General features: G+C 43.7%; 1 protein-coding gene across 3 annotated transcripts in view; it reads left to right on the top strand.

The window, feature by feature from the left end:
• KIFAP3 (kinesin associated protein 3) overlaps positions 1 to 11466 on the top strand; it is a 631738-nt gene extending 620272 nt beyond the window's left edge. For 2 of the 3 annotated variants that reach the window (XM_063940294.1, XM_063940293.1), the window contains exon 20: positions 10655 to 11466. In XM_063940294.1, the coding sequence (XP_063796364.1) occupies positions 10655 to 10763 (109 nt within the window). In that variant the 3' untranslated portion in view covers positions 10764 to 11466. The remainder of the gene's footprint in view (positions 1 to 10654) is intronic. The other variant, XM_063940295.1, reaches the window with a different exon arrangement.
• The last annotated feature ends 708 nt before the right edge of the window (positions 11467 to 12174 follow it).

The raw sequence follows: 12174 nt of genomic DNA, 5'->3' as shown, positions 1-12174 counted from the left end.
ACTCCTTTGGCCTTCAATACCACCTCTATGCTGATGACACACAACTCTTCCTCTCCTCTCCTGATATGTCCCCCTCTGTCCTCTCCCAGGTTTCCAGCTGCCTCTCTGCAATCTCCTCCTGGATGTCTGAACGCTCTCTGAAGCTCAACATGGACAAAACTGAACTCATCATCTTCCCCCCATCCAGAGCAACACCCCCAACCAATATCTCTATCATTGTTGACAACACCACCATCTCCCCCATTCCCCAAGTCCGCTATTGGGTGTCAGTCTTGACTCCTCCCTCTCCTTTGCACCCCACATCCAAGCTCTGGCACAATCCTGTCGTTTCCAGCTACGCAACATTGCTCGTATCAGGCCATATCTCTCCCAGAGTGCAACTAAACTCATCATCCACTCACTGGTCATCTCACGACTTGACTACTGCAATGTTCTCCTCACTGGCCTCGCTTGCTCCCATCTTGCTCCCCACCAATCTGTCCTAAACTCTGCAACTAGGCTTATCTTCCTCTCCCGCCGCACCGCATCTGCCACTCCCCTTCGCCAAAATCTACACTGGCTCCCATTCCCCTACAGAATCCTCTTCAAACTTCTCACCCTCACATACAAGGCCATCTCTAATTCCACTGGAATTCCGCCCTGGTCACTGCTTCCCATGCTCATGTTCAAGACTATGCCTGTGCTGCTCCCCTTCAGTGGAACGCACTCCCCCGCTCCATTAGACTCTCCCCGACCTTGCAAAGCTTCAAACGGGCACTAAAAAGCCACCTATTCATCAAAGCATACCCTCCCGATGCATAACCCAGTCCTGAAGCCGCGCCTCCACCCCCCTGCCTCATGCCGTGAACATCTCAGCTTTGCTTGCATACTGCCATCAGGCTAACTCCCGCTTGCCTGCACCTCTTGTCATCTGTCTGTCGCCCCTCCCCACTAGATTGTTAGCTCTTCAGAGCAGGGCCCTCTTTCCTCTTGTTATTTAAGCCCTCGTCTCAACACATTTCACTCGCAGCTCTCCCCTACTCAAAGACCATCTTTACCCTGCAAGTAAAGGCTCATCTCCATCTATGGCCACCAGCCTCTTGTAGTACGATGATCAATCCCTCAATACTTACATCTTAGCTGTATTATGTCTTGAGAATGTGTGGTGCTCTATGTTACCTGTACGCTATTTCTGTTATTTATTTACTGTAATGCTATGTTTTGTCTCCTTGTACTGTCCTTTGTACGGCTCTGCGAAACACATATGGCGCCTTATAAATAAAATTTAATAACAATAATAATACAAGTGTGTCCTTTGCGGGAATCAAACCCTAGCTCACGGGCATGGTAACCATCGGTGATACCACTTTGCCAAGAGAGCCACGGAGACAGGTGACTGACACCTGCAGTTACATAGTGATGTCGCTCACTGTAATGTTTTTTATAGCGCTGTGTGTCCCAACTCTATCACTGATTGTAAGAGCTGTGTAGAACTCTGACCTGTGCTTTTCTTTGTGTGCGTCAGAGTCGCTTAGAAAATCTTTTCTATGTTCACATTTCTACTTAATGTAGAGATCATTTTATACAGCGCACCAGTGGAGCTTTCAGTTGTAAGGCATATTGTTACTGGTTGTCTGTCATTCTGGTGATTTCATACTCTGCCCTGAAGTATTATTGTATTAAACTATTGTTTTTACTGTGCACTGGCCCGCTTGTCACGGCTTGCTACAGTATTCTGTAGTGCCATATTCGTCTGCTGCTATCCAGCACTGTACTGTAGTCTTCATTAGTGGACAATTGCCCCCAGTGGTGAAGCTTTTTATTGCATACTGTGGATTCTCTTGCGACTTTTAATGCTTTACTTAGCCAAACTGCGCTATTTGTATGGCGCAACTAGGATGCAGCAGCAGCAACGATGAGCATGGCTACATCTGTACATCATTACTTTAACATCAGATAACATTGGTTATAAGCTGTATTTACAGTAGTGTAAACACATAATGCCACTTAAGTATTATATATACTATATACAGTAGCTATATAATCCCATTGCCTTATATAGTGAAATATACTTTTCACACTTCACAAGATCTGCAATTCTGTTCATACAGTAGTCTACTACAAACAGCACAACTCCATATCAGAACTATGTCAGATTATTACAGCCAAATATATATTATTTTACCAAGCCCTGAAAAATGGTTTGCTGTTTTATATGCAAGTTGTAATCAGCGTTTGCCAACTACAGTAAGTGAGGATCTGGATCTCCTGTCTGAGTTGGGTTTATAAAACAATGTCATACATTTTATTATTTATATATACAAATTCTATTGCCTATGGCCAGTAATATTATCAAGGGTTTATCCGATCCACTTTGTGGACCCACCAACCGAGGAATTTGGGGTTAGTGTCGGTATGTCAGCCATCGGTTAAATGCAGGCTGTCATGATTCTGGCACCGGCTTCCTGAATGCCGGGATCCCGACTGCTGGCATTTTGACTGCATTCCCTATAATGTTGGCTGTGTTAATTTTGTGTAATTCTTTCCCTAACCCTTATATCTAATGTGAGGGTCCCATGGGAAAACGCGTTTCACCCGTCCATCAAAACAACCATGCTAGCCTGTGGTTACATATCTCTACAGCAAGATAAGTTTGTGTGTGTTTCCAAGTAGCTTTAAAAAAGCAGCTTATGCTGTATATATCGATGTACGCAGTTTGGATTCTGACACAATAAATTGCTTTGTTTCTAACTGTACTTATTCCGCGAACTCTCATCTGTGATCCAGGAATTTACCTGCGTAAAACAGAAAGCAGATTCACTACGCTGTATTTTTCAATCGTGCTTTTTCTGATATCCTTCATTTTCTGGTGCCCTCTCATTAGTGAATTTGGACGGAATGAGACCGAATATGCCCAATCTCTTCTGATCTTGGAAGCCAAACGGTTTGGGCTTGGTCAGTACTTGGAAGGGAGACCTCCAAGGAATACTGAGTGTTGTAGAGGTATACTGAATCTCTGGATATTGATACTCGTATAACACTAACAGCAGAAGCACCTCTATCCTGTTTCCATAACTGTGCTGTCAGTATCTGTGTCTTATGTGAGATTTGTCTCAATCTCGTTCAGATGGTACAGTGAACTATACGGTACCACTCTGTTATAGGTGAGGCTCCCTTAATGCCTGGACCCATAGTGGTCTTATCAATACAGCTTTTATCTGTACTGGTCAGGGTGGAAGGTTGCAGTATAAACCTATGGCTGCATACCTCCAGTATATTCTGTTAATGACCAGAACATAACTCTCTTTTAAATTTTGTTTAATCAGTAGTAGCAGTTCTCTGATTGTTGATATTTCTGAAGAGGACTGAACCCATTGTGTTTATACGCGTGTGTGTATATCTAAGTAACTCCAATAATGTCACTAGGTGTTTTCTGTGAACTGTTGAATATATTTTTAAAGTAGACCATTAAACGCTATATTTTAGTATCTATCTATATATATATATATATATATGATGCGGTATTTACCGAGCTAACTAGAGTGCGCCCACACATAGTCTTCCTTTTCTTCTCACAGGTCTTTGCTAACCTTCTTTTTCTGACTCTGGGTGCACCACCAAACGGACACACTAATATATATATATGTACCACTGTGACTGTCCCATTCTTGGTTATTATCTATCTTTAATATTTCTTATTATTTTCATTGGTGTCAATCACTCTTTTTTTTGGAATTGTAAATGCTAACAGAACGATCACATACCGGGACTGCAGAGGATAGTCTGAATGCAGGATTAAAATTAAGCTATACTAAGTATTTTAATATTGGGACTTTCACAGAGTAAATTACTAGGCATGGCCTAGTCAGACACATCTATGAAAAATTGTTTTCATTCCTTTGAAGTAGTATACCTGTTGATTTGTATGCAGTGTCCAAATTGGAGTATAGCAAAATTGTCACTACGCGTAGTGTCAATGTGTATTCAGCAACAACAATATGAATCTTATTATACACACTGAGGGTCATTCAGGTGTAGTTGGAGTAGTCTCACTGCTGCTCCGCACTATTTTTTCAGCTGCATTTTATATCCATAATAAGCAACATATATTTACATTTAATTAGAACTAGTCTCTTGGATTTGCATGCAGAATAATTATTTACAAGGTGTTTTAGGCTCAGGCATGTGCATAACTATAGTGGGTGCAAGGGATGCCACCAGAGGTTTAGGGGACCTGGACCCATGGTATAGAGTTACATACCAATTCCCCAGATTTGCCTGCTAAGCAATTGGGTCTGATCCATTGCCCAGCCTGAATTGTGTGACATTATTTGTGAGAAGAGTGTTTAGTGGATGCTATAATGGTAAGAGGGCACTGTAATGTGGCACAATATGAACTGGAGGGCACTGTAATGTGGCACAATATGAAATGGGTGCACTAGTGTTCACTCTAGTAATTTTATATTGCAGGGAGCTGAACAATGAGGAGGGCGTAGCTGCATGCTCCCATAGAAAGGGGTGTGGCCTCTTGCTGATGTATCTTTCCATCACTCTGGGCCGTGTCCAGCCTAGCGCTAAACATGCTAACATTTCTCATAATCTGTAAATGCACATGAACTTACTAACATTGCAGTTACATGTAGGGTTGTAATGCCAGCTGTGCCAACTGTCACAGGTTGCCATACGATACCCACATGCTGTTATACATCCAAGGCATTCCCCCTGTGTATGGATGCAGCCCTTCTAGTAGCATGGCAACATCACTGCAGCCCATAACCGGGTTGTAACTGTCCACCATGATGCGTGCAATTCCACCACATAAGCATGCGCAAGGGGGGTTTCCTGGAAAACCTCCCCAGCCCACCGATACCTCAGCGCAGCTGATTGATATCTTTTTTGTTTTGTTTTACTAGACGAAAGAACTGAGGCAACGCTGCCGCAGCCTCCTTATATTTGCACTTTGAGGATGGGGGAGCTGCAGCACATGGCTCCTCTTAGGCAACCGCGGCAGCTCCCAATTTGGCTTTAACAGTGAGCAGGCATGGTGAGGCACGGACTCTGGCAGCAGGTCAGGGGGTATGCTGGGGGTGCCAGTGAGTGAGTGGGCGGATGAGTGCGGGGGGGATTTTACCGGCAGGGGGAGAGCCGGATAAGAACTCCCTTTCCCCCCTCTGTGATGTCCGGATAGCCACAGCAACTGTGTAACTTGAGTGATGTGTATGTGTGGGGGTGCGGGTACGGGGGGAGTTCAGAGAGGGGGGCATCTTTAATAAATGATTTCACGCACAGTGTATATATTAATATTGTGCTTCCTCCCAGACCCTCCCACACACATCACTTAGTCACACAGCTTATATATATTTCCCCATGTCCCCTATCTCTCCGCATGACCCTTCTCTCTCTATCCATGCCTAGCTCTCTCTCGCATAAAATAAATATATATTATATACACACACACATACATAGATATTCACAGTGTGTTGGGAGTTTCCATACTGTATATGTGAAATTTATATATATACCGTATATACTCGAGTATAAGCCGACTTTTTCAGCACGTTTTTTTGTGCTGAAAAGCCCCCTCGGCTTATACTCGAGTCAGTGGAAGGAGGGAAACGAAGGGCACAGCGCGCGGCTCTCCTGTGTCCCTCCTGCGTCTCCGTCGGCGTGTGTGTGTTAAAGGAAGTGCCCGTTCGTGAGCTCTGATTGGCTCACAAACCGGCACTTCATTTAACACACACACGCCGCCGGAGACGCAGGAGGGACACAGGAGAGCCGCGCGCTGTGCCCTCCGTGTCCCTCCTTCAGAAGACAGCGCGGGAGCGATGGAGGGTAAGTACCCTTCCTGGCACTGTGGGGCATATCTGGAAGCATGAGGGCACATCTGGCACTGTGGGGCATATCTGGCATATCTGGCAGCATGAGGGCACATCTGGCACTGTGGGGCATATCTGGCAGCATGAGGGCATATCTGGCACATCTGGCACTGTGGGGCATATCTGGCACTGTGGGGCATATCTGGCAGCATGAGGGCATATCTGGCAGCATGAGGGCACATCTGGCAGCATGAGGGCATATCTGGCACTGTGGGGCATATCTGGCATTGTGGGGCATATCTGGCAGCATGAGGGCATATCTGGCAGCATGAGGGCATATCTGGCAGCATGAGGGCATATCTGGCACTGTGTGGCATATCTGGCACTGGGGGTATATCTGGCACTGTGGGGCATATCTGGCACTGGGGGGGCATATCTGGCAGTATGAGGGCATATCTGGCAGTATGAGGGCTATGTACGGCTAGAGCTGCATTTCCCATTTTAGGCTTATACTTGAGTCAATGAATTTTCCCAGGTTTTTGTGGTAAAATTAGGTGCCTCGGCTTATATTCGGGTCGACTTATACTCGAGTATATACGGTATATGTCTGGAGAACGAAGTTTCTGTGTTATAGCTGCAGATTTTAAAAACTGGCACACAGAAAGACCTCCAGTTTCACATAACACCGTCAGGTGCCTAATTTCCAAATTCCAAGAAACTGGGACTGTGGCTCACAAGTCACGAAGTGGTCGTCCAAAAAGTGCTACTGACGAGACAACCTCAACAATGGTTTTGGCATCCTTCATGAACGTTCATTCTCCAGACATCAAAATGACCTCAACTCTCTCCTCTTTTGCCAAATGGGTGTAGTATGGTTTGCCGGCGGTCGGGGTCCCGGCGACCAGCATACCGGCACCGGAATCCCAACCGCCGGCATACCGACAGCTGGGCGAGCGCAAATGAGCCCCTTGCGGGGCGCCACGCTATCTATTCTCCCACCAGGGGGGTCGTGGACCCCCAAGAGGGAGCAAAGATGTCGGTATGCCAGCGGTCGTGATTCCGGCGCCGGTATGCTGGTCGCCGGGGCTCCGACCACTGGCAACCTGAAGACCACCCTTGACATCTTCAGTTACTTGTAACAAAAAAAGTGTTGTAGCTTTTGAACCATAACTGCTATTTCAAATCTGCAGAATAAACTTTTCAGCAAATTCTGATGTTGTTTGACATGTTACACAACCCCCTTTCTATTTGAAAAAACTGACAGATTCAAGATGGCCGATTTCAAAATGGCACCCATGTTCGGTATATACCCTAAACGATCGCCCACCTCACCCATACCTTACTGGAGTATTCAGTTTTCCCATTTCCTGCACTCCAAGTCTCTTTCAAGTGAACAAAAACGGTGTTTATTTAATCAACAGTTCGGGGTACGTAGCCCCATCATCAGGATGGCCTGATGATCCTGATGATGTTTTTGTTCACTTGAAAAAAACGTTGCGTGCTGCCTATCATCGATTTCTATTGCTCTGGGTGCAAGTCCCAGTGGAGGGCACACAAGCAAGTATAACGTTTCTGCAAGCTGGCAGACACACCAAAAAAAATTTTTTAAAAAATCCTACGTTTGTCCCTGCACCATTTGCATCCATGAAGCAAATAGAGGAGGTAAGCACGAGGACAGGGGCATTTACTCCTCCGGGGGGCTTCCTCACTCATCTTGTCCTGATCACTGTCTGGTTCCTGCCTCAGGGGGCTCCGAGCAACTTATCTTTACTAGGCTGCAGAGGGTCCTGGAAGAGAGGAGCTGTGGGTCTAGCTAGGATAGAGGAGCCGCGCACACAGTCCTCATCCCCGTCCGGTGTATGGGGAACAGGTTATGCTACTGCTGCATGCCACTTCTCTCTCAGTGCACCGCGTGTGTCTGCCAGTTTGAGCAGCCTCTCACCTGCCGCTGCAGGGACGAGGAGAGGGACCTGTGGAGCCCTGCCCCGCTGTCTTTTCCCGAGTGCAGGGCAGGTTGCCAGCTTCTGAGGGATGAGGAACGCCAGTGACGTTTAGCAGGAAGAATGGTAACTGGTTGTGAAGCGCTCTTCTTGAGGGCTGAGTTGAGGATGGCCACCCAACCCTTCGCTCCTCCTGCTCCCTTTTTATTCAGAAAATGAACTTGGGCACCATTATCGGACATAAAATGAATAACTGCTGCGGAGTGGTGTCTCTCAAGAATCACTGGGATAAGGGACCCATCAATATGTTACTATGGGCCCACAAAGTTCTGGTTCTACCCCTGGGCTCAGGACCTAGCAGATACACCCCCTCACAGAAGCAGTAATTGCAGACTGCCTGTAGGGATGATACATTCAGTATTTTCTGAAGGGGGGGGGGGACGCTCATGAAAACATGCCTAAAGTTTTCCTGAGCGTTTCCGAACAGCAGAAATGTGCATCTTCTAATGTCATATGCTACAACAAATATATCCTAAATGACTAATATAATCGCCATTCATTTTTGAAAGTGGTAATTCTGATTAGTCATTTTATAGTACCATCTTGTGGATGTTGGTGGAATTACATGCCTCATAATTTATTCACTATGCACATCAAATAAACTGTTAGTATATAACCGAATAGATACACAGCATCAATAAATCAATTTTAGGCATATTTAGGCAATTTTATGCCATAGTTTGCCAAAAATGCGGCAAGTACGTATCATGTTAACAACTGAGTATAGTTTGTAATTGTGCAGATGTGAAACTACATTCTTTACCTTTCCAGAACACTCTTGTAATTCAGAAATGCTCTAAAACAAAGTAGGTTATTTGACACACAAACACAAATCAGGTGCCAAACAAGGAGTAGATATACTGCTAAATAATTATTAACTCTGTGGGGTATATTTACTAAAGGGTGATGTTGGTCTGCCAGGGTTAAAACACACATTTACTAGCAGATGATTTTTTAATAATAATTTTTAAACATTAGTACAGGTGAATGTGTGTTTTAACCCTGGAAGACCAACATCGATTTAAATTGATTTAAAATTGAACAAAATCGACCTTTAGTAAATATACTCCCTATGTCATAAAGATTGTTTTAAATAAGGCATGATCCGTGTTAGATTATCTTTTAATATTGAATTGAAAATGGGAGACTTCAACATACTACACTGAAAATATTGGGCCTAATTCAGAGTTGTACGCTATGCCGATGTTTTTGCAAATTGAACGATTATCGGCAGATTGCGCATGCTCTGTGATCGCACTGCATATGCGCAAAGGCAATGAGGATTCCGTTGCAAAGTGATTGATAGGAAGTTTTGGAAGTTATGGGTCAGCGCACTCTGGGGGTGTGGATATTGAGGGGGGGGGGGATTGACCTTGTTCTTGTATGAGGATAACCAACGATATGTATGTTCCCTTTAAGTGCAATGATAACCCGTGAGACAAGATGGGTTGTGTATATTTATTGATTGTATGTTACATATAGGTGAACATCCCTCTTCAGGTGTGTCCTGCAGAATACCCTTTCTGAGTGTACCCTCCTAAATGGTACACCTGTGCTTGACCTGTGCTTGGGCCCTTATAGGGCCCCCCAGAGTGCGCTGACCCATTCCTTCCAATTATCTGCAACAGGAGGTAGGACACCTCCAGGTCTAGCAGCACTCATCCTAACCTTCCCCCAGTGAGCGCTATCTCTCCCCATTCCAAAAGATTGATAGGAAGTGACTGTTTGGGGGTGGTAAGCATGGAGCGATTGTAAAAACTCAGGCTTGTCATGGTCATTTACGGGGTTTGTATGTGATGTCAGCTGCGAGCTCCTGTATACAGAAACATGGCGCCTGTGTAACTACCACCATGTCTAGTCTGCGTAGCCATAAACCTACTGTACTTGAGCAGTCAGTGTTTAACATTCTTGCATATAGGCTGCGTATGTGTACGCAAATTGCGAATGAGTTGCGTTCACTTCAATGGGCCTCTGTTTTCATTTCTGGGCAGTAGCTCCACTTGCTAACAGCAGCTGCGTAGCATAGAAAATTGCAATTGCATTGGCCTACAACTCTGAATTAGCCCTATTGTCCTACTAACAAATGGTTTATATTAAAGGAACTTCCATTTTTCATTTTCCCATAAGATTTTGGTTATGAAATGACAGCCAGTTCTTTTTTGGATGGCTGCAGCACTCTACCATTCAGGAACCCGCTGTCATTTCCTAAAGTATGGTCATCCATTTTTATTGTCTTTATAGCACGTGTGAAGCTCTGTGAATCTAATGGTGCCCATACACTTGTGAGATAATCGGTACTAACCTTCGATTTCGACCGCATCTGTGAGAGAAATCAGGGGATTGTATGCACATTCTAAGTACCTTTCGACACGATGCGCGGGCACGCCGGTCGAATCTCGCGTCTCAAGATAGTATGTGCTGCAGTTAATATTTATCGAATCGCAGTGAGATGTGCGATGGGCACCCGCCGGGAGCGGCCTGAAGCTGCTCCCATTCGGCGGTGACGTGCCCATCACATGATTACCATGCGATCTATCGCATGGTAATCACTTTGGCAGTTCAGGTGCGATTTCATCGCACCTGAACTGCCGGTAAGATGCCCCCTGATGTCGCATCGCACAAGTGTATGGGCACCATTAGTCTGTCTCTCCTAGTGTTTAGGGTTAGGCTTTAAAAATGAGCACGGCCTAATTTTTCTTGCTGCTACATTCATAACAGGAACAAAACTATGGAATTTTTAAAAAGTGAAATGATGATTCTGTTTCTGTGTCCTAACTATTCATTAGGTGTAAACCTCTTTAAGGTATCTTCCATTGCACATAGTGTATAACAGATTGTATTTTTCTATTCTCTTCATAGGATTGGGGTTGATAGCTTTGGCCAAGCTGCTGGTATGCCTGGGCGACCTACAACAGCATATGGATACCGGCCAGATGAACCCTACTATTATGGACTTGGGACACGATAGTGACTAATCACCCAACACTTCAGAGCCTGCTAAAGCTAACAAACCAGGCTAGGGGCTGTGTTGAACCATCTATGTGCAGTCCTTATGTGCTTTCTTCTAATGCGGTTTAATAAATAATACTTAAACTCGCCAAATGGTACCAAACTACATTTGCTTTCATAACAGACATGAATAGCTTAAAGAAAACAGTTGCAGGATATGTAATAACTGATGGTAGGTACTTCTGGGGACTAAGCATTCTGAATTATTGTGAAATAATCTTTCCCAGGCTGTTCTATGTTTCATATTTATATCTAAGGTAACATAGTTCTAATGAAAGTGTCCTGTATTATTTAAATATCTCAACATTTTGCTCATGAAAGTAAAGCATTTAAAAAGTGTACTTTATTGTACTTTCTTCAGACAATGCATTTCAGTTCCCAGCAACACTTATGTAGATGTGATGGAAGTGCAGTCACTGCTAGAAGCCAGTCCCAGTGTAAGTCTTTAACAATATTTTTTCATTTGAAAACTGTTTTGTTTCATGAGTTGAATTCGGATTTAAAATAAAATGTAAGGTGGAGCTACTCCTTCATGAACCCTTCCAAGTGTCTTGTGTATATTGTGTTTGTGCAGATTAAAGTTTACAATAGGAATCTGGCTATATACTGTATATACAGCATAATATATCAGCACATTCCTGGAATAAAATGATGACCAAGTATATACTGTGATGTTGAATTATTTGTCCAAATTCTCTGCAGTCATCTTACAGTATATGGCAATTAAATTATACATACCAAAAATAGTGCCATTATCATGTATTATAAATAGCGCCTGCTATTATGTAACAGCTGGTAATGCTAGTTTTAGGAACTAGTTATGTAGTTATAGCAGTGATCATTCTGTGGCAGGGTTAAATGAACAGGTACATGACGCACTTATGTTTCTTAAATAATATTTAAATCAAATGTATTTATTTGTAAAGATTTGTAAATTATACAAACAAGTATCCGAATATGGAAAAGCATATTTTGAGCACACAAAACAGATAGTGGTTACAAAAATACACAAACTCATTGCAATTAGTATTTATTATTATTTATTAACAGTTTCTTATATAGCACAGCAAATCCGTTGAGCCTTAATTGGAAACAGGGACAACATAAAACAAAACAATTGCAAACAAAAGTGGGGAAAAAAACAGGTACTGCTTGCAAGCTTAACATCTATAGGAAAGAAGACATTAATACACAATATACTGTATAGATGTTATCTATTGCATAAAAGACCACCAGATTGCAAAGGTGCTTGGTGGGCTTTATGATATGGTCACACAGCAATGTTGACCTGGGATCAGGAGAATTGGAAGGTGAAGAACATGAAAGTATATGAGGATTTGCATGGACTTTACAGTGGGGATGTAATTGGA

The sequence above is a fragment of the Pseudophryne corroboree genome, chromosome 9 (genome assembly GCF_028390025.1).
Source record: "Pseudophryne corroboree isolate aPseCor3 chromosome 9, aPseCor3.hap2, whole genome shotgun sequence".
Lineage (NCBI taxonomy): Eukaryota > Metazoa > Chordata > Amphibia > Anura > Myobatrachidae > Pseudophryne > Pseudophryne corroboree.
This window is presented reverse-complemented; position numbering and strand designations above follow the sequence as displayed.